The sequence below is a fragment of the Thermothelomyces heterothallicus genome (genome assembly GCF_042370625.1).
Source record: "Thermothelomyces heterothallicus CBS 202.75 unplaced genomic scaffold P884_scaffold_2, whole genome shotgun sequence".
NCBI classification, from domain to species: Eukaryota; Fungi; Ascomycota; class Sordariomycetes; order Sordariales; family Chaetomiaceae; genus Thermothelomyces; species Thermothelomyces heterothallicus.
Genome location: NW_027192563.1, coordinates 174,554 through 194,391, shown reverse-complemented (window position 1 = coordinate 194,391; position 19,838 = coordinate 174,554). Strand labels below are relative to the sequence as shown.

General features: G+C 55.3%; 7 protein-coding genes across 7 annotated transcripts; 5 read left to right on the top strand and 2 right to left on the bottom strand.

Annotated features, from left to right (window-relative positions):
* The first annotated feature begins 983 nt into the window (after nucleotides 1-983).
* On the top strand, nucleotides 984-3,273 carry P884DRAFT_235787 (methyltransferase-like protein). The gene is made up of 7 exons (XM_069439964.1): nucleotides 984-1,414; nucleotides 1,607-1,842; nucleotides 2,030-2,037; nucleotides 2,160-2,213; nucleotides 2,340-2,372; nucleotides 2,425-2,655; nucleotides 2,829-3,273. Exons 1-7 carry the CDS (start codon nucleotides 1,326-1,328, stop codon nucleotides 3,018-3,020), a joined length of 843 nt encoding a protein of 280 aa, XP_069300897.1. The 5' UTR covers nucleotides 984-1,325; the 3' UTR covers nucleotides 3,021-3,273.
* Nucleotides 3,274-3,380: 107 nt separating this feature from the next.
* P884DRAFT_274625 (histidine phosphatase superfamily) lies at nucleotides 3,381-4,809 on the bottom strand (the record flags this gene model as incomplete). The annotated part of the gene is made up of 5 exons (XM_069442748.1): nucleotides 3,381-3,409; nucleotides 3,503-3,570; nucleotides 3,681-3,905; nucleotides 4,045-4,293; nucleotides 4,631-4,809. The coding sequence occupies 5 exons, from the start codon at nucleotides 4,807-4,809 to the stop codon at nucleotides 3,381-3,383; spliced, it is 750 nt and encodes a 249-aa protein (XP_069300896.1).
* A 915-nt stretch (nucleotides 4,810-5,724) lies between these two features.
* P884DRAFT_282287 (uncharacterized protein) lies at nucleotides 5,725-6,729 on the top strand (the record flags this gene model as incomplete). The annotated part of the gene is made up of 2 exons (XM_069443592.1): nucleotides 5,725-6,313; nucleotides 6,559-6,729. The coding sequence occupies exons 1-2, from the start codon at nucleotides 6,050-6,052 to the stop codon at nucleotides 6,727-6,729; spliced, it is 435 nt and encodes a 144-aa protein (XP_069300895.1). The 5' UTR covers nucleotides 5,725-6,049.
* Nucleotides 6,730-7,070: 341 nt separating this feature from the next.
* Nucleotides 7,071-9,182, bottom strand: P884DRAFT_326763 (uncharacterized protein). The gene is made up of 2 exons (XM_069445492.1): nucleotides 8,995-9,182; nucleotides 7,071-8,934 (listed from the first exon to the last, which is right to left on the bottom strand). Exons 1-2 carry the CDS (start codon nucleotides 9,008-9,010, stop codon nucleotides 7,289-7,291), a joined length of 1,662 nt encoding a protein of 553 aa, XP_069300894.1. The 5' UTR covers nucleotides 9,011-9,182; the 3' UTR covers nucleotides 7,071-7,288.
* Nucleotides 9,183-9,441: 259 nt separating this feature from the next.
* On the top strand, nucleotides 9,442-10,487 carry P884DRAFT_216182 (uncharacterized protein). The gene is made up of 5 exons (XM_069439302.1): nucleotides 9,442-9,534; nucleotides 9,629-9,955; nucleotides 10,014-10,139; nucleotides 10,195-10,239; nucleotides 10,301-10,487. Exons 1-5 carry the CDS (start codon nucleotides 9,532-9,534, stop codon nucleotides 10,307-10,309), a joined length of 510 nt encoding a protein of 169 aa, XP_069300893.1. The 5' UTR covers nucleotides 9,442-9,531; the 3' UTR covers nucleotides 10,310-10,487.
* Nucleotides 10,488-13,203: 2,716 nt separating this feature from the next.
* On the top strand, nucleotides 13,204-15,099 carry P884DRAFT_311439 (uncharacterized protein; the record flags this gene model as incomplete). Its single annotated transcript, XM_069445197.1, has 3 exons — nucleotides 13,204-13,863; nucleotides 13,943-14,359; nucleotides 14,452-15,099. 3 exons carry the CDS (start codon nucleotides 13,204-13,206, stop codon nucleotides 15,097-15,099), a joined length of 1,725 nt encoding a protein of 574 aa, XP_069300892.1.
* A 1,648-nt stretch (nucleotides 15,100-16,747) lies between these two features.
* On the top strand, nucleotides 16,748-18,083 carry P884DRAFT_192088 (mitochondrial carrier domain-containing protein; the record flags this gene model as incomplete). The annotated part of the gene is made up of 3 exons (XM_069437643.1): nucleotides 16,748-16,920; nucleotides 17,010-17,748; nucleotides 17,871-18,083. 3 exons carry the CDS (start codon nucleotides 16,748-16,750, stop codon nucleotides 18,081-18,083), a joined length of 1,125 nt encoding a protein of 374 aa, XP_069300891.1.
* Between the last annotated feature and the right edge of the window lie 1,755 nt (nucleotides 18,084-19,838).

Sequence of the window (19,838 nt, the reverse complement as noted above, 5' to 3'; positions counted from 1 at the left end):
GCTTAGTCGGGGATGGGGCATCCCACCTCTTCCCGAGGTGGCGGCGTCGTTGCCTATCATGGTCAAGCGCAAAATAATGGCGTGCTGCAAATCCGCCCTCGAGCCCTCGACTTTAGTGTAGCCAACCCTATCATAGGGCGCGCGCGTGCGTGTTATGTTCCAGCTCCAAGGTTCTGACGACTCCGACGACACCGTACCACAGTTTTCTCTTTTTTTATTTTTTGGCGGGGTTGGCTTTGATGGTAGAACGGGGAGGTGAGGGGAAGGAGGAGAAAGAAGGGTTGGCGCAAGGAACCGCGGTCGGACAAGGCCATCGACTGCGATGTTCTCGGTCTCCCCTTCACAAAGCACTGTACGGAGTACTAAGGTAGGTATGTGCTCCGCGCAACGGGTGCTGCGTAGTAAGCAACAGCGCTGGGGGCCGACCTCCCAAGTAACCCAAGTTAACGAGGTGGCTTGACTAATCAATCAAACCGCTATTTGCGACCCGAGCCCCCCCCCCCCCTGTTTTCTCATTGGGCTCCCGAGTCTTGGACTCTTCCGGTACGTATTGGTTGCATTCCCCAATTGCAATCTCGCCCGTCCCGCTCCCGTCCCGTCGTGACCCGTCCGACCGCTTTGCGTTTGCTCGTGCGTGCGTGCGTGCGCACGCGCTCGCGGACGCAGCGGGTGAAAGGTTCCGTTTTTTTTGGTCTTTTTAGTCGGCTAACGCTATACGTAGAGAAGAAGGGGGAGAATGTCACATTTTGAACTGGGCACTGCATTGGTGCAGATGCACAGGCATCCCTCAACGCACTGTCAACGCAGAGGTGAGTCGGTTTGTTAATCTGCATGTACCTCTGTATGTGTATATATGTACAGTACATACATGCGCACATACCTACATTACACATCACCGCGTGTCGTTCGTCGCCCAACGTCGTGTTTCAAAGGCCTGCGGTTTTCCTTTCCCTCTCGTTCACACTTTGAAGCTGTTGTAGAAGAAATCCACCAAAAGGTTCGGGCCATTATTCACGAATCCTCTCAGAGGCCGTTCTTGAACGTTGTTTGTGGACCACGTCCCATTCAGGGAGAGAAAAAGTGGCCGAGATGTTTCCGTAGAAAGCTGATTTGAATTTATTTTTGGATTGTTAGCAGCAGCAACAACAACAGCTGTCCGTAGTTCCTAAGTATATAATACCTCCGGTTTGGATCTTCTGGTCAGTTTTCTCGAATCCTGAAACGCGGTGGCATTTTTCTTCCAACGTTCAATAATTGGCAAACCGCTACAAGAAGAGCATTTCCATTCGCTTTGCTAACGTTAACGGCTCGTCCAAGCCAACGAGATGTCTGCATACGCGCATCACCATCCTCATCACCACGGCCACCAAGGCACTGGGGCATCCGCTTCAAGCCATAATCACGAGTACTTCAAGTGAGTTGACCATCTACATGTAGCGGTGACATTGATCTCTCCAAGCAGGGGAACGGGCACGCAGCCCAGCAGAGGGATCGGCCATCTGGTTATCTGACCCGACCCAGGGTCCTGAACGAACCCAAATCTCCCCCACTTACAAGACGGAATAAGGAGCTGACATTTCTTCTATTTTTTCTTTCTCGGTTAAAGCAAGTTGGCTGCCGAGTACGATGAGAGGCATGGGAAAACACTCGACAGGTTGATCGAGGAGATCCGCGCGAGGCTCGACTTCATTGGCGTGGCCTGGGTTTACGACAACGACGACGACGACGACGACAACGGCGATGGTAGTGCTGTAGATGATGCTACCACAAGGGCCAGGAAAAGCGAGGGAACCCCCGAAAAGACGGTGAGGCTGCTGGATTACGCCTGCGGCACTGGTGTTGGTATGCCTTCCCCCCCCCCCCCCCCCCTTTTTTTTTCTTCTATCGGACCGCAGCTGTTGTCCGCCAACTCGGCTGCTCTTCACACCCTCTCTTGAAATGGACATTTCCATCAAGGGGCTTAGATCGAAGGCCATTCTTCTAGTGGATAATTATTGCGTCCTTATCTTGAGCTGACGCAAAACTACAGTATCGAGGGTAAGCTGTCTTCGCCATCAACTCGAAACCTGCCAAGCAGCTCCCCGTCCTACATGAGACGCCGACGACTTCGTGGAATGCTTCGGACACTTGCGCTCTTCGTTCTGACAGTCTGCATCCAGGCCCTGGCCCCATATACCACACAATGTGTTGGGATCGATCTATCAGAGAACATGGCAAGCTACCCTTCTTCTTTGTTTACTTCCGTAGGGGGTGTTGGGGGGTGTTTGGGGGGGGACAACCAGCTCACAGCAAAACCTCCACACACGCCTCCATCAATATAACTAACCTCTAGATATCAGGTTGCCGCTTATAACACTCGTGCGGAGAACCAAGTACGTATCACCAGCAGTTCGAAAAGAAAAAATTCTAACGCCCCTACCCTAGGGTCTGACCCCTTCTGAGATGCACGCCTACCAGGGCAACCTCTGCGTGCCCGAGGACCCCAACCCGCCCGCGTTCGCCTCGCCCGAGTTCACCAACTTCGACGTTGCCGCCGTCGGCTTGGGGTTCCACCACTTCGACGACCCGGTTCTTGCCGCTCGAAGGCTGGCGGAGAGGCTTAAGACGGGCGGCGTGCTGATGATCTTGGACTTTCTGCCGCACGAAAAGCTCGATGTGAGTGGTCCATCATTGTCGTCATCACTACCACCACCACCACCACCACCACCACCATCATCATCATCATCATCATCATCATCGCGTTACCGTATCATTATATTGGGGTCTTCCCCCCTCTCCCCTCTCTGGGCACAACGATACTGATGTGAACGGCCTGAGCGTGTACGCAGGCCTCGCACCCCGCCACGCAAACCATAACTCACCACGGCTTCACCGAGGAGCATATCAGGCGCATCTACGAGGAGGCGGGCGTGGGCAAGGACTTTGCACTGCAGGAGGTGGCGGCCGTGTTCCACTTTTCAAAGGAGAATGGCGAGGAGATGAAGAGGAAGATATTCATCGCCCGCGGTACCAAGGCCTGACTGGTGTGTGCGCTGTCATCCGCCGAGAAGGATGGGAATCATGGCGATGGGATTCCAGGCAAAACAAACTGATCGGGGAGACAGCCCTTTTTCGTTTGGGAGAACAGGCGGGTTATATGGCCACCTTTCAGCAATGATGGCAGAAGCCCAGCGGCACAATCCAGGTCGCGAATTGGAAAGATAGAAGGGAGGAACGCACAAAAGCAGACAACGTATGTGTCAAATCATGCCTCTGACGGTTTAGGATATTGTCCATGGCTCTATTCCTTCGTGTATACTGCCGCTACTATGCTAGGAGTTCGAGACATAGTTACCGGGTATGTAGGCACACACGGATACGGATAGTTCAACTCAACTACACTAACCATTAGTTAGTTCTTCTCCACCGTCTGGCTCGTCCCTGCGGCTTCTGTCAACATAATAATCTCCGGAAGACACAGGGGAGAACGACCGGGGTCGAGACGGAGAGTTCGTTAGCGTACCGGCGATATCCACAATGAAAGCTCCACCAAGAAGGATGGCAGGCTCCTTGATATTGTGATGTTCATAGCTACATGGCAGCGGGGGGAAGGGGTGTGTCAGCAACCTCGCGAGGACAAATAAACAAAAGACATCAAGGCACTGGCGGATGTCATGTCGAACAGAACATCTCTCACTCACCTCAGGGTACCAACGCCGCCGGCCTCGAGCAGAAAGGTAGGCCCGCCGTGGAGGGACTGCCCCGTCCAGCGCTGAGCGAAGGCGCGGAGGATGTGGCCGTGGGCGACGATGAGGACGTCGCCGTGGGCGTCTCCCTTCTTGTGCTCGCCCATGACGGGTGAGTGCCACTTCTCCCGGATCTCCTTGATCAGCCGGTCCAGGCGCTCCGTGATGTCGGCCGGGCTCCTGCGTGTTGGGGGGAGAGAGAGCAGTCAGCCCGACTGAGCTCGACTAGGTAATAACCAAGAGGAAAAAGCTCCCGCGCAGGGAGGAAGTACGACGGTGCCGCAACTCACTGGCTGCGCGGGGCAGTCTACTAACTTACTCTCCTCCCGGGCAGCCATCCCTCCAAATGTCCCAGTCGGGGTTCAGCCCCTGTTCTTTCCGGCGCTGCCTGATCTCGGGCGTGGTGATGCCCTCGTACTCGCCATAGTCCCATTCCCGGATGTCCTCGGTGACCTCGATCTTGGCGTCGCACCGCGCGCCCTCGCAAAAAGGTTGTCCGTGGGCTTCCCAGGGCAGCTGGTCTTTGTAGACGACGTTGAGAAGCTCCAGGGTGCGCTGGGCGCGGCGCCTTGGCGAGACATAGCTGGAGAGGGGGATCAATATCCAAAAAAAAAAAAAAAATAAAAATAAAAATAAAAATAAAAAAAATAAAAAAAATAATGGGGTCAGTTCACATGGAACTAGCTCGTTCGAGGATAATTGGGCAAACCAGAGCCTCGCGCTTTCCGCCTGCCATAACTACCCCGGGCCGGATCGGCCGGCCTGTTTTGGGCCCGGCCCATGTCATCCAGAGTCCAGACTCGACAACATAGGCCTGACCCCGTAAATGTGGCCAGGCCGCAAAACCGGCACTTACTCCCAGTCCTTTCTTTCCCCGTGCACATGCTCGAGACAAGAACACTCACATATGCGCCAGTTTACTGGGAACGATCAAGCGGTCATTGCCGACCAAAGCCTTTCCCGTCGCCAGAACCCGCTTCTCGCCATTGGCGGTGAGGGGGATATCGGTCGAACCTGTGTGGCGGCCGTTGAGCGACCACTCGGTCTCGCCGTGGCGGGCGATGAAGACGCGGGGAGTCGACATGGCCGAGTGCGCGGTGCTTTGATTACCCCCTCTTCACACAAGAAAAAGAAAAAACAAAACGAGCAGAGACACACTACTCGGCCGAGACCGAAACTGAGACAATTGAGGTCGTCGGGCGGAGATCGTCCGGTTCGTGGTTTGAGAGGCCGGAGTAAGAGGCCAGCCCAGAGTCACAAGTTCCTTCTTCGAGACTGGCAGCCCGTTCGTTATCGGCGGTCGGTTTTGCTCTCTTCAAAAAAGTTTCAAATCTTAGAACTCAACGTACCGTGGTCTTGCAAAGGTGATAGATATTTATTAGATATTTATTTTGTTTTGCGTTTCTGCCGTTCCAAGACTCTTGTTGCCCACGGACAAAGTGGAGTGAGCGTGCTGAGTGGTTGACCTCACCACGCCGAGCGGCAACGAATAGCAGCCGCCGCAGGAGCTCGCTTATTCCCTCGAGTCACCTTTGCGCGCCGTCAAGCTCAGGAACAATGTGTACAACAGAGGACACACGCCGATCAAGGGGTGTAACTGACGAAGCACATCCGCCTCGAGAACACAAATTCTCGGATGCGGAATCGGCCTAGTACAAGGATCAAGGGTACGCCAGAGGACTCGAGCCATTAGGTCTCAACCACCCTTCCTTTCCATACGTGTGTACCTTGTAGCGTCCCGACTTGAGCGTGTTTGAATTGCATGGAGATTGCCAAGGTTGCAGTCCGGATTAGTTATTAGTTACTCATAGTAGGCCATGGAAGCGATGTGGGCCTTCTGGTTGGTCCCCAACAAGGCTGGCGGGCTGGAGCAAGTTCGAACTCCAGTTATGTTCCCGTACCCCTGCGAAGGGCTGGCGCGGTTACGTCAGGCGCCGAGACATGTTCGGCTGCAAACACCGACAGCCGCCTTCTCGAGCTTCCCTTCTCCACCGGCCGCCGCTGAGGTTGACGACGACGGGGGCATTGGAGGTAACGGTCGTTGGCGAAGAAGAATTGCGACGAGGAGAACAAGAGGACCAGAAATACAAAAGCCGCGCAGTGTTGCGAATAAACGTTCCGGGAACGGACCGGATTCAGCCCTTGCATTCCCACTGAAGCAGAAGGCGAGCAAAAACACGAGAAATACAAACCAGGACTGCACCTAGTTATCTGTGGCGCCAGTACTGGGCTTACAATCACATACGCACACACACAAACACATCAACCCGAAGTGAGCCACGCCATCACACACAAGCTCCCAAAACAAAACAAAAATAATCACCATGCCACAACTGCCCCCCACTGCGCGGGCAGCTGCCAGATCCGCCGCCGCCGCCGCAGCCGCCGCCGCCGCCGCCACACGAGCAACAGTTGCCCGGGGCCCATCACGGGCTGCCTTTTCCTCCTCGTCACCCAGGCTGCCGGCGGACATCGTCGAGCAGAAACTAAAGGTCAAGCGCATCATCTACACGATCGGCTTCGCCGCCGTCATCATCACAGGCACCATCTACGGCGCCGGGCTCAAGACCCAGCAGGAGTGGAAAGCCGTAAGCAGCCCCGTCTATTTTTCTGATTTTGGTCCCATTTGTTTTGTTTTGTTTTCGTTTTGTGTTCCTTATCTGTTCACTTGTCCTTGTGGCTATGTTCTCTTTAAACCTACCTTCCTACCTTCCTACCTACCTACCTACCTTATTAGCAGTGGAACCCACAGACGGGACCGACACTAAAAAAAACGACAACTAACTGACTCTCTCCGTGCCTTTCTCTCGGGCTGCGTTTCCGAATCCAACAGTCGAAACAGAAGCTGCAAGAGGCCACCGTCGATGAAAAGGTCGCCATGCTGGAGGCGCAGAAGCTCGACCTGCTGCGGCAGAAGGAGGAGATCGAGGGGAAGCTGGCCGAGCTGAGGGCTCGGATGAGGTCGGGGCCCGGTGATGGTGAGGCAAGCCAGGCGAGGGGGTGAAGTAATGGGAAGAAAGACCCGCGGGGTGGGGGGGGGGGGTGTAGGGACGTCGAAGCGCGAAGTCACCCGGCATGGGGGACTGAGGGGCGGGAAACCAGAGAGGACCCCTTCCTTGTGTTTGAAAGAAGACACCGGCGACTAGGAAACCATTCTTCCTAGGCCCCGTTTCAGCTGTCCGTCCGATCAGGGGTGATTAAATTCAGGTTCGAGAGCGGAGAAAGCGGAAGCCAAGAGGGCGACAAACGTCCCTGACCCGGATGTGTTGTACCAATGCAAGACAACACCGAGTCAAGGGCCTCCTCGATCAGGACTGTATAGACCCGTAGCCGTAGGTGTCTTTGACACTTCATTGTACATATGCGCAATCATACATCTTGGATACCGAACGCAGTTGTCTCCCGTCAAGTCCTGTCTACCAGAGCCGATTTTCATACCCTTCCCTGTCTCTCCCATTTGTACCGTACCGTACGCCCGATATCAGCAGGTCCATCAGCAACCCATTCCGCCATACTTCCTTCCCTTCGTGGCAGATCACCGCAGGTCACTGGCGACAGTCCCCTTACTCCAGAATGCCTTCCGCCGTAGGCAGAGGAATAGCCTTGTACAGAAGGATGAGCGCCGAGTGTGACTCACCGCCACCAGCCAACGCATCGATCTTGTCCGGAGTCACCTCGGTGACCCTGTCGTCGTTGAACCACCACCAGTTGCCGTCCTCCTTGCCGACCTTCCCGGTCACCGGGTCCTTGGGGCCCGTCTTCTTCACGTAGGCCGTGTAATGGCCGCTGTCGGCGCTGGCACCTTGGTGAGTCACCACCGCGCGGAGTTCGTAGATGCCCGACTTGTTGGCACCTTCGTCTTTCCGGAGCTCCGGGTCGATCAAGGCGTTCAGCTCCTTCTTGGCCTCCAGGAGCGCCGCGTCCTTCTCCGCTTCCCACTCGGCATCCGTCTTGAACGTCTCCGTCATCTCGACATCGCCGTCCGCAGAGGGGGCAGGCTTCTTGCCGTCCTTCTTAGCGCTTTCCTTCTTTTCCTCGCCCTGCCCGTTGTCAAGCATCGGGTTCTTCTTCCGGCGTTTCCGAGCCCGCTCGACGTCCTCCTCATCCTTGCGCACCTCGCGCACCTTGTCCCTGACCGGAATGAGAGCCTTCTTCAACTCATCCGTGCAAAACTCGACCGCGTCCAGCTCGTGCGGAAACGTGACCTTGCGCATGATCTTGGCCTTCTTCTGGACGTCGCGTTTCCAGAAGAAGCGCACGAAGTGGACTGTGAGGTACTTAGGCAGCCGTGAGATCTTGGACCTCTTAGTGTACATCACGTCCCTGCCCAGGACCTCGGACCTTTTCTCGATCTTCTCCGTCAAGCCGCCGAGTAGACCGTCCCTCAGGTGGGCGGTCTGGCCGTCGATGTGGCAGTTGAGCTTGAGAAACGTCTCCCTGGCCGAGGTCGGTTGCTCGCCACCTTCGCGAGCCGCCGGGTCGTCGCACTCGAGCGTGCTCGAGAACTCGCCCGACATGTACTTGTCAACGAAGGAAGTCGCGCTAGCAATTTCGCCCTCGGTGGGACTCGGCCACTTCAGCTTTTGCCTCAACTGCGACACAATCTGCGACCACGCTTCTTCGGCATCCTGCTGCGCAAACCCCGGGCCCTTCTTCGATCGCTCGGCAAACTGAGGGAAGGCCATCCGAAGGGCGTTCAGGAAGGTGAATGGCGTCATGCCGCCCTGCGTCTCCGACATGTCCTTGAAGAGTACCTTCAGCTGGTACGTGAGATCCAGCCGAGGGACCTCCACGGATGTATGCCGGTGCTTCGCAAGGGCTTCCTGGAGTTCGGGGATCGAGCGCAGCGCCTGAAGCGTGGCATTGAGATAACAAGTGTTGCCCAGGTTTACCAAGCCGGCCGGAGTGGCGCCCGCTTGCTGTGCGGCTTCGGCTTCCGTCATATCCTCGAGGAACTTGATCTTCTCGGTCGGCCGAACAACCTGGGGACCCCCCTCTCCAGGCGTGCCCATCATCATGATAACCTGGCCGGGTTTCAGCCCCAGCTTGCTCATGTCGGCGTCATCCTTGAGCTGGCCACCCTTCACGAGAATCTTCTGGCGATCGGGCTCGACACCGGTCAGGCTGTAGAGTTGGTATTTGAGGACTTCGCCGGTCGAAGAAGTGTCGACCTCGACATCGTACTTCTTGCCTTGGTGCTTAATCACCACTACACGGCTCAGGATTAGTTTTCTGAGATGATGACACCGAAACTCCGGGCGTGCCTTACCATTGACAGTTGCCATCTTAGAACTCTAGGAATGAGTGCCGAGAATGGCACCCGAGGACAATTAAGAAAAATGATGTAAAGGGGAGGAGGAAAACTAAGTCCCGAGCCTGTCTCGAAGGGCTTAAATCGAACACTTGAGGTTGCCCAGGACGTGCTTGCGCGGCGTAATTGTCAACCTGGAACCTGACGTGGCGGCAAACAGTGAAAGAGGAAAGAATGGGCGGCGGGGTTGTAACGGCGGGACAGGACCGCCATGGAGCCAAGCTAGAGCCAAGCGGGCCTTTGGAGCTCCCGGGCAGGGGGTTGCTAACACTAACGGCTGCAACGGCTGCCATGATTACGTAACTCAAGATCGAGCCCCTGTGCCCCGCCTCCTCCAGGCTGAGCTGCTGCTGCCCAGTTCAAGGTATCCGCAAGTGGGAACTTATCAGCGGCCGTGACGCCCACGAACGACGACGACGACGACGACGAGGACGACAGCAGCGCAGACAACCAAACTCGCTGCTGGACCATCTGATTGAGTTTCCTGCAGCAGAGATGGTGAGATTAAGATTACCACGCAACATCAGCCTGCATTTCCAATGCAAGCCGGCAACGCAAGACCAACCGCTGACCTCTCATTGTTCCCCCGCAGTCCCAATCACTCCGCCCATACCTTCAGGCTGTCCGGAGCAGCTTGACAGCCGCCCTCTGCCTCTCAAACTTCGCATCGCAAACTGCCGAGCGGCACAATGTCCCAGAGGTCGAGGCTCGCACGTCGCCCGAGGTGCTGCTGACGCCACTCACCATTGCGCGCAACGAGAACGAGCGCGTCCTGATCGAGCCCAGCATCAACAGCGTACGGATCAGCATCAAGATCAAGCAGGCCGACGAGATTGAGCATATTCTCGTTCACAAGTTCACCCGCTTCTTGACGCAGCGCGCCGAGTCCTTCTTCATCCTTCGCCGGAAGCCCATCAAGGTTGGACCATCCCAACGATGCGCCTTGTGGACTTCGGCGATCGGCTGACAAGTATCAGGGATACGATATCTCGTTCTTGATCACGAACTTCCATACCGAGGAGATGTTGAAGCACAAGCTGGTCGATTTTATTATTCAGTTCATGGAGGAAGTGGACAAGGAGATCTCGGAGATGAAGCTATTTGTATGCCATGCCCTCCCTGGCCCCCATCGTGGCACTTGCTGACGACTCGGAACAGTTGAATGCGCGGGCGCGGTTTGTAGCAGAATCTTTCCTGACCCCGGTAAGACCTACTCTTCCTATATGCCAAGCTTATCGTTGGCCCCTAACCTGTGCTCTCTCAGTTCGATTGAGTGAGGAATGTCTCCGGGTGACGTGGACATGATATATGCACCTACTTCTGAGACGGGACATCCTCCGAAGCCAAAGAGCTGCTGTCCGCTCTAAGCATTGCGCTGGGCGTTTCGGTTGAGAGAAAAGTACACTTGAGGAGCCCGAAATGGACTCGGGCTATTTGGGAATGAGCCCTGTATGGGTTCTTTACCACAAGGATGCCACCACCACCACCTCGCACATCCTCAATATACACGACCAGACAAACATGATCAAAATTATCAATCTCCCGGCCTGACTGAAGAGTGATGACCGTCGCGTGAGCGGGCACTCAGCCCGTCCTGGAACGCACAGTCAGGTTCCGTTACGTTATAGTTTCCTTTCGAGTCCTTGTACGCTCTGACTTAACTCTGCCGAACCCTACCTAACCCCCCTCGGGCACTCCCGTATCCATTCGCATCAAAATTCTGAGTACGGATCTCGTCTTGGTGTTCAGATCCGGGCTCCACGGTGCTCCATCATCGGGGTTCCTGGGGCCGCGCCAACAGCCAAGCTCCCTTGTAGTCTCCATTCTTCGGAGCCTCTTCCGTCCGCCACTCTTCCGCCCTACTAGGTGTGATTCCAAGCTTGTATGGCCGGTTTGAGCTTCTTCCGCGTTCCATCCTTTTAGGATCGTCTCCTTGAACACCAGAAGTCGAAATCTGGCGCTCTTTTCCATAGTCGGCTCCCGCTCTCTCCTGGCCTGAAAAGAACACGAGTATTCCCGGTCTAGGGTGTTTCCCGTTTTCCGCACGGAACTGGGAGTACAAATCTCGCTGCTGGTCCTTTTGTGCCTTGGCCATTGTCGTCACAGCTATTCTATTCATCTCTTTTCATCGAAGCAATCGGCGCCAACAGCACACCCGGATGCACCACTCCCTACTCCCCCCATAGCCCCGGTTGTACTCCCTCACATAATAGCTGAAACACGCATTCATTTCTTGATTCTATTGTAGGCATTCTTGATTCTATTGTATATAGCCCAAGCAACAGAACAGATCCATTCGTGTTCATCTAAGGCGCCTAACAACAACCCTCCCCTGCCCGCTCGCCACGCTGAATTCGCTCGTAGTATGCGCTATTGTGCTCTCCGCGAACTAAAACCGCCAAAATCTGCCAGAGCTTTGTGTCAACAAAGGGTCTTGACCATTCCTCGGAGCCGCCAGAAACTGTCCAGGTTAAGGCATTGCCATTACTGCCTTTCCCGTGCACCCCGAAACACTGTCAACTTCGATCAGAAAGGTCTCTGGGTTCTCCTTGATATCTGCAACAACCCAGAACTCTGCCAGTCCTGTTGGCTCCGGGTCGATCTCTATTATTTCGCGACACTCATCGCCATTCGACTCTGCCAAAGAACACCACATTTTCAGGTGAGCACTACGATAACCCTCTCTTCCATTTCTCGTTTAATTTCTACATGTTCTCCATCGATCGTCTCTACCACTACAAATCCCTGGCTTCTTTTCTTTCAAATACACACAGTTGTTCGCCTCAAGCACCGGGCGCCGTCTTGTCTCGATCCATCCTTAGCACCAAATATTCGAATGCTTGTACTGGCAATACTCGCAGCTGGTTCTCTTGAAAAGTCCATCTTCATCTGTTATTTCGCACCTCGTCTTTCGAGCAGGTCTCATCTCAGGGAGCACAAAGATACCTAAGTTTTGAGAGAAACGTTTTCTCGTCTCGCTACCTTTCCGCATCTTCCCACGATTCTTCATAGAACTCGCTTCTCCTGCCACCCTCATACCCGTGCTCACACCTCTTTCTCGCTCTCCTTTGATTCATTCACTCGAGCATTTTTGCTACCTGCCAGCTTTCCGCAGCTGTTTCAATCTGCCCCCAAACAGCTCAAAGCATTCAGGCCCTCTCTTGTTTCTTTCCTTTCTTCTATCACTAGGTCAGAAACTTCATTGTTTCATCCTCGATCGCCTTTTTTTTTTTTACAAACGCCTCCCAGTGTGGAACAGACCGGTCGCCTCACGTCAGGCCTCCGGGTTCTTTGATTTCTCTTTGACTTGCCCAGCATCTCGACCCAGACGACTCAAGAGCGGGCTAACACAATATATGCTCAGGCACAGCAGGCTACCACACGTACTCGTCGCTGAACTCGCCGCTGAGGATGGTGGCTGCTTTACCCAAGAACAACGCGAGGGTTGCTGGGGGCTTGTCAGCCACGCGTAACGACGAGATGACCAAGCAGCAGAGGTCTGGCTTTACGGCCGTCATTGAGGCTGACGATAACGACGACACCGGCGGCGGCGTCTTGCTTCGCGATTTCGAAGATGACAACCACTCCGGCCACGGCGCGTCGACTCCGATGGGTACCAACAGTAGCAGTTCTTCTGCGAACAGTTGTGCCACGCACCCGCACAAGAATCCCTCGATCGCGTCCTTCGCAACATCGGTCCCCTCGGGCCGTTCCAACGCATTCGCGCCCATTGGTACTGGCCGCTTCTCTGAACAACACATGGTGACGGCCAACAACGGCGGCGCATGGCTTGCTTCCAGTGACGACCCCTCGGTATGTCTGAAAAAGGGTTGTTCTTTGATATACTTGGTAAACAGACATCTGACACATCTAAACTCTTTGCCTTTAAGGGTGGTAAGGCCACAGGCAACAGTGTCCAGAGACACAGCGACTCAGCCGTACGGGGCCGCAACTTCGTCACGGACAGCATTCACGATCCGACTTGCGTGAGTGTGACGAACAGCTCCAACGAGAGGATGACCGTCCCGCACAAATGGTGAAACTGACAACGGACAGCTGAATGATTATTTGCAGCCGAGCCCCCGTCATGGAACACAGCTCAGCCGCAGCCAGGGCTTCACTGATCCTTTCAACACGACCCCGATCGCCCAAGGAGGCGGAGGCGCGATGCAGTACCCTCAATCTGCCCATGCCACGGGTTACTCTTGGGGCAGTACCCCTACATATCGTCCTGCAGGCAATACGTACAACACGCCGCAGACCACCGGATATGCCGCTGCTAAAGACGCCGTGTACGTGAACATGGAGGCCACCCCGTCGCATATGCCGAAGAAGGTTGGCAAGAACCCGAGCGCAACTCCACAGTCGAGTTCGGTCTATTACAACCAGTACAACCAGACTGAGCCGCGCAACTTTGCGCCACGGGCCGGAGCTCAGTATTACATGCCTCCCCCTCCGGCTTTCAGCCTGGGTCATCGCGGTGCTGCTACCAAGAGGCACGAAGAGCCCCTGATCCTGGGAACGGATACCGACCCCTTCTTGTCGCCACCCCCCAGGGGCATCAACGGCCCTGGCATGTCCCAGGCTCTTGTCCTGCCGTCCGTTCCCGAGAACAATCAGCTGGCCATGGACATGGTCCATCAGCCATGGTACGACTCGGCTCCCGCTGAGATCCGCGCCATGCGCTCAGACCAGCTCAACAAGCTCACTGACGGCCCAATGGGTCTCCCAGCTCAAGAAGTTGCCCTGGACCCAGACAACTTTCCCTTCATTGAGGCTACTACCCAAGCCAAGCCTGTCGGCCATGGTGTCGTCAAGATCAAGAACGTATGTCACGCACCATTTCCTCTCCCACACTGATGCGCGAGACAGGAGACGGTCTCGGCTGAAACTTGCCTGTCTACAGATTCCTTTTGGCACCAAGCGCGCCGAAATCATTGCCTTTCTCGGTCGCAACTCCAAGATTCTCAATGACAACCAGGAGCCGGTCCACATCATCATGGAGCGCGTCTCCTCCAAAACGCAGGACTGCTATGTCGAGTTCGTGAGCACGCACGATGCCGTGAGGGCCGTGGACCGCCACCGCGACAACATGCAGAAGGGGCGCCCCTCGCGCCTGGGTGACCGCCCCGTCGAAGTACAGCTGTCGAGCCAGGCTGCTCTCATGAAGGATTTGTTCCCGCTCGCTGCCGGAGTCTGGTGGGACAATGCCAAACCGGTCATCCTGGCGCCGATCGACGGCCAGCCGTGGAAGACCTTCAAGGGTTTCGTCACCGAGGAGGAGATGACTATGCTGGTCAAGCACGTCGAGATCCCGCAGCGGGTGAGTTCTTAACTACGTCTTATGCGTGCTGGCATCCCCCAAGGCAAACTGGATCACAATCATGCTGACCGCCGCGGTTCGGTTGCTTGCAGTCTCCCTACTCCAAGGAGTGCCCCCAGCGTCCCTACGAGTGCATGATTTCCACGATCAAGAAGCTGCCCTGGTACATGGCCGACCACATCACGCTCCGCCAGCGCCATGCCATCTACGACGCCACCGTTAGGCTCATCGTGCTCCTGAAGCAGGCCCTGCAGCGCGAGCATCGCAGCCACGAGACCGTCATCAACCCGCAGCTGATGAAGCGTCTGGTCGCGGCCGCCATGCTGTGCCCGGGCTTCTCCGTCGTGCAGAAGGACAACATCGCGGTGCTCGCCGACATGGAGGACGACCGCACCCGCATGTTCAACCAGCCTCGGTTCGCCGAGCAGTGGGTGCACCTGCACGGCATCTGCCCCAGGCCCGGCACGCCCCTCGACGTGCTCGAGTGGTACGTCGCCATCATCCGCGAGGACACCACGCGCCGCGTCCACCGCAAGCACATTGTCGAGCGCAGCGAGATCCAGCGCACTGCCTGCTACACCTCGCTCTACTTTGGCTACATGTGGTACGAGATCGGCCTGCCCACCGGCAGAGAACTGGACAACCTCACCCTCCGCCAGGTCGCTCGTTGCGAGCTCGCTGTCATTGAGCGCATCTTGCGTCGGGTCTTTCCAGCCCAGGAGGAGTACGCCCTGGACTAAGAAGAAAAAAAATAATCTGGAGGATCAGAAGAAGTCTCGGATTGTCCTTTGGGGGGGGGGGGGGGAATGCATCCATGACTTTTCCCCTCTCGGGCAGCCGCGGCATTATGTTGGTCAACATCTCATGACTCCTTGATCGTTTGTGCCGGAGATTACAGATTGAATCCCCGGCGGCAGATCCCTCCTCTCTTGGCAGTTCAGGACATCCACCCTCCCGTACTGACGCCAACTCGTCTTGACGATCTCGCGGAATTCCCCCGTACTTCAAAACCTATTAATCCGTGAAATCTCACGGTGCCATATCAGCTTATCCCAGGGACAAGACCAGCCTTGGTTTGACTCCAGCTCGCAAGCGCAGAGCCAATAACCCCCGCCTTCTTTTTTTTTCTTTTCTACTTTTCGGTATATGACTGCCGATGTCATCTCGTCTCTATTTTTTTTCTCTTCACAGCTTGGTAAGGGCAAGACTGCTTTGAGTCTTGTCGTTCTTCCGACAGCTAGCAATGAGTGGATCGAGGGTAGGGGCGCGGCGTAGACCGCTGCGTATCTGCTGCGATTTACTGACAGGCCAGTCAACCCATGCCGCCCTGTCATGGAATGACATCTATCCAGCTACCTAGATACCCGAGGAAAGGTCCATATAGTGTCGGTTGACGGCCCTGTTTTTTTCCTGACAGGGAGAACTTGGGAGATGATGATTCATGACCCTGGCATACACTGGAACGACTCCTCTGATAGAGAGTGGATAGGCCTGCAGAGGGCGGATTATGGGCCTCTAGAGTATTACCTCTTTGTTTTCAAGAGGAGAGGAACTATCCTAGCATTATTAATAATCGTCACATATTCACCTCTCCTCCCCCCCCCCCTTCCCAAAAAAAGGGCCCCAGTAGCGGAAAGTGCGCGTGCGTTTTGCCAGAAAGATTGATCGAAAAACGAGGCCTGTGTGGTAATCTCTTCCCCAGCGCATGTGTAAAAAGAATCATGGAAAGGCTGGGCTGATGGACATGTGAGTGAAGCAATAACTAAAAATGTCCATTGTCCAACACTCTTCACCCCTGAATTTGTAAACAAAAGAGCGCACTATTCCCGCTTATCCGTGGAAACAGAAACATTTGGCTCAGCTATCATTGTTATCATCAAAAAAAAAACATCGAGTGCTTGGTCTTTCACTCTCGCACAGAATTCCATACAACCAGAGCACTTTGAGCATTCTAGTAAGGAAAGGAAACAACTTGTTCAAAAGCAGTTATTTGGGATATGTTCCCCCATCTGGAAAAGGGGAGCACTGAAGGCCCGTGCTTCTTAAGAGCGTTTAAACGCGATGACGTTAATTACGTCGGCATGTCCGAAGAATAGCCGACCCGAACCAGTACTAGAAAAAAGTTGGAGACAGCGGTTCCTTATCGCGATATCGATCTCTAGGATTCTCGTTTCCGCTTTGCGACTGTTCCCTCCTTCAGACTCTTACACGAGCCAGCTCTCGCACAACAATGCAAAGCCGTTGATCTGGACAATTGGAGATCAAGAGGAACCTTTAACCTTTACTCTCGGGTTGTCGACACCCGAGCACAACGACGAAATCAAGATCCGGTGACAGCCGACAATCCCGGTGCGTCTCATGGCGACAGCCTCTGCCGCCAGGTCGACAATGGTCGGTGGCCCTGAAAAGAGCATGTCGCGCATGTCGCATGCCGATGCCCCGCTCACACAGTCGCGCGAGACTGGCGATATCAATCCCGAGTCGCGACAGGGAGATCCGATCGTCAACCGGGCCCAATCGATATCATTTGCGAAATCATGGAACCACATGCTGGCGGGAGGGTAAGGAACGCCCTTGGGTTTCGGATCACACAGCGAGTCTAGGCCGAGCCATGCTGACACCGCCTTTTTTTTTTTTTTTACCAACGTAGGATCGGTGGCATGACGGCGGCGACCCTGACGGCGCCTCTTGATGTGCTCAAGACCAGGCTTCAGTCCGACTTCTACCAGGCGCAGATCAAGGCGTCCCGGGCCTCAATAGCCGCGCCCATGAACCCCCTGCGGACCGTCGCGTTTCATTTCAACGAGACCATGTCCATCCTCGGCGCCGTCTACCGCCAGGAGGGCCCTCGCGCGCTCTTCAAGGGCCTCGGTCCGAACCTGGTCGGCGTGATCCCGGCCCGCTCCATCAACTTCTACACGTACGGCAACGGCAAGCGCATCATCGGCGACTACTTCGACAACAAGGACTCGGCCTGGGTACACCTCAGCGCGGGGGCCCTGGCCGGCATCGTCACCAGCACCGCGACCAACCCCATCTGGATGGTCAAGACTCGCCTGCAGCTCGATAAGAACATGGCGCTCGAGAGTGGCGGCATCACCAAGCGCAGGTACAGGAACAGCCTGGACTGCATCCGGCAGGTGTTGCGAGACGAAGGAATTCGCGGTCTCTACAAGGGCATGAGCGCGAGCTACCTCGGCGTGGCCGAGTCGACCATGCACTGGATGCTCTACGAGCAGATCAAGCGGTCGCTCGCGAGGAGAGAGGAGCGCATTGCCCTCAGCGGGAGGCTTAAGAACTGGTGGGATCACACGGTCGATTGGACGGGCAAGTTTGGCGCCGCCGGCTTTTCCAAGTTCGTCGCGGCCGTCATCACATACCCGCACGAGGTAGGTTCCTGCTGCCAGCAGAACCTATCCCCCAAACCCTTTTTCTCCTCCCCTCCACTCCCCTCTTTCTCCCCACAACACAACATACCGGGGTTTCAGGAAAATGCTGACGGGGATCCCAGGTCGCCCGCACCCGCCTGCGTCAAGCGCCCATGGCCGACGGCCGCCCGAAATACACCGGCCTCATCCAGTGCTTCAAGCTAGTCTTCAAGGAGGAGGGCATGATGGGCCTGTACGGCGGCATGACACCCCATCTGCTCCGGACAGTCCCGAGCGCGGCCATCATGTTTGGCATGTACGAGGGCATCCTCCGCCTGCTCAACACCCCGGCATGATAAAAAAAAACATCGAGACTTTGCCGGCTCCCACCCCTCCCCCCCCCTTCTCTCACCCCGGCGCTACGACGAAACATCCTCGAAAGCGAGGAACTGTACCATCACCGTGTATAACAGAAGATTAAAAAGCGTAGCCTACTATCTCCCCTTACGTACCTCACTCTACTAATCTAAGTACCCACAGCCTCTGATTTGGCCTGGGCAAACCGATCTGTCCGGGCGCGTGGCCGGGGGGGTTAAGCATTCTCTCGCGCTTCTCTCGCTCCTCTAGAGAGCTTGGCGCTTGAGACCTTCGACGTCCCCCCAATTAGCCTATCGACTGTCGACAGATACGATACCCTCCTCCTATCCTGTACCATATAGAATCGCAGCAGGGACGGACATAGAAGCGAAGCGGGTCTGGGTCGGTTCATGCGGCATCTGGCTGGCATTCTGTACATTTTCTCAACTTTTTTCGCTTCCTTTTTTTTTTTTTTCCCTTCCTTTGGCTTTGATATTGCATTGATCGGCGATATTGGCGTTTCCGACATCCCCTTTCTCCTTGACGGATGGAAGGGGAGAGAGAGAGAGAGAGAGAGAGAGAGAGAGAGAGAGAAAGGACGGCACAACGAGAAGTGCTTGTCTAAAGAACTTGGATGACGACAAAGTGGAAACGAACGGACGGGGACGTGGATACGCACGCGGGCGCGGACGGGATCGGCGACGGCATGGTTTTCTCATAACCCACTACTATCATCCGACTCTGGAACGGGATATGTACGATATGGACCGGCACGCCTAAGAGATGGCCTGCACTACGTGTGTATGTCGTGACTTTGGCGGTGGGAAAAGTCGACGCTTATCCATGCAATGTATATGGAAGGAGGGAGACCGAGATGGGCACATCACAATGAGCCCGGAGAGATAAAAAAAAACAGGGGAGGGCATGTTGTTTTGCAGCCGCCTGCTGGCCTGACGCGTCTCCTCTCCAGATACAATTGACTGATATAACATTGTCAGTGAAGGATAGCAGCCCTGAGTGTTGTGCAGCCTCTGATGCAGCATCACGGACCTTCTCGATGAGCCACAGAGTTTGAGATTGATCTCGTTGCTGAATACGTTCAAAGTATGTAGTCAGTCTGCAGCTATGTAGGATATCTCGCGCCGCGCCAGAGCGCCTGGCGAATGAGAGAAACGAAGAAATATGACGAAAAGACCAGCAGGGGAAAAAAAGAAAAACGAGAGACAGTACATAGAAGGAAGTACCCTCAAAAACCCAACTTGACTCCCCCACGCCATTGACGCGCTGAATACATAGAACGATACACCATCCTGGCAAAAGCACCTCCGCTGCCCTGAGACCATGATTGCTACGAAGCCATGTATCCGTGCAATCTGGAGCAGTCTTCCCGAATGAGCAATCCTGCACTTGCCCATAACCCTAGTTGCTTGTGTTTCCAACCCGGCACAGAGGCCGGAAAAAACGTCAAGAGAGTCGAGCCAAACCCAATGTTAATCCCCAAGCTTATGCGCCTCAAGCCATCCCCTGGGCGGCCGTTTCCGCAATTTCCGCGGAGGCCGCGAGGGATGCCCTGGGGCGTTCGAATCCTCTCTGCGGTCGTTGGTGTCGTCCCTGTCCCTGTCTCCCCACAGCAGTCTCCACTTGGACAGCATCAGCCTCCCCCCCGACGCGGATGATGATAATGATGATGGTGGTTGTTGTTGTTGTGTTGGCGGTGGTGGAGTAGGAGGAGGAGGAGGAGGAGGAGGAGGAGG

Bases quoted from the DNA above. Each gene is read 5' to 3' on its own strand.
- P884DRAFT_216182 (XM_069439302.1), top strand. The intron at 9,956-10,013 runs GTTGGACCATCC...GACAAGTATCAG, and splicing joins TTCGCCGGAAGCCCATCAAG to GGATACGATATCTCGTTCTT. The intron at 10,140-10,194 runs GTATGCCATGCC...GACTCGGAACAG, and splicing joins TCTCGGAGATGAAGCTATTT to TTGAATGCGCGGGCGCGGTT.
- P884DRAFT_235787 (XM_069439964.1), top strand. From the start codon at position 1,326: ATGTCTGCATACGCGCATCACCATCCTCATCACCACGGCCACCAAGGC. The intron at 1,415-1,606 runs GTGAGTTGACCA...TCTCGGTTAAAG, and splicing joins CATAATCACGAGTACTTCAA to CAAGTTGGCTGCCGAGTACG. The intron at 2,214-2,339 runs GCAAGCTACCCT...TCTAGATATCAG, and splicing joins TCGATCTATCAGAGAACATG to GTTGCCGCTTATAACACTCG.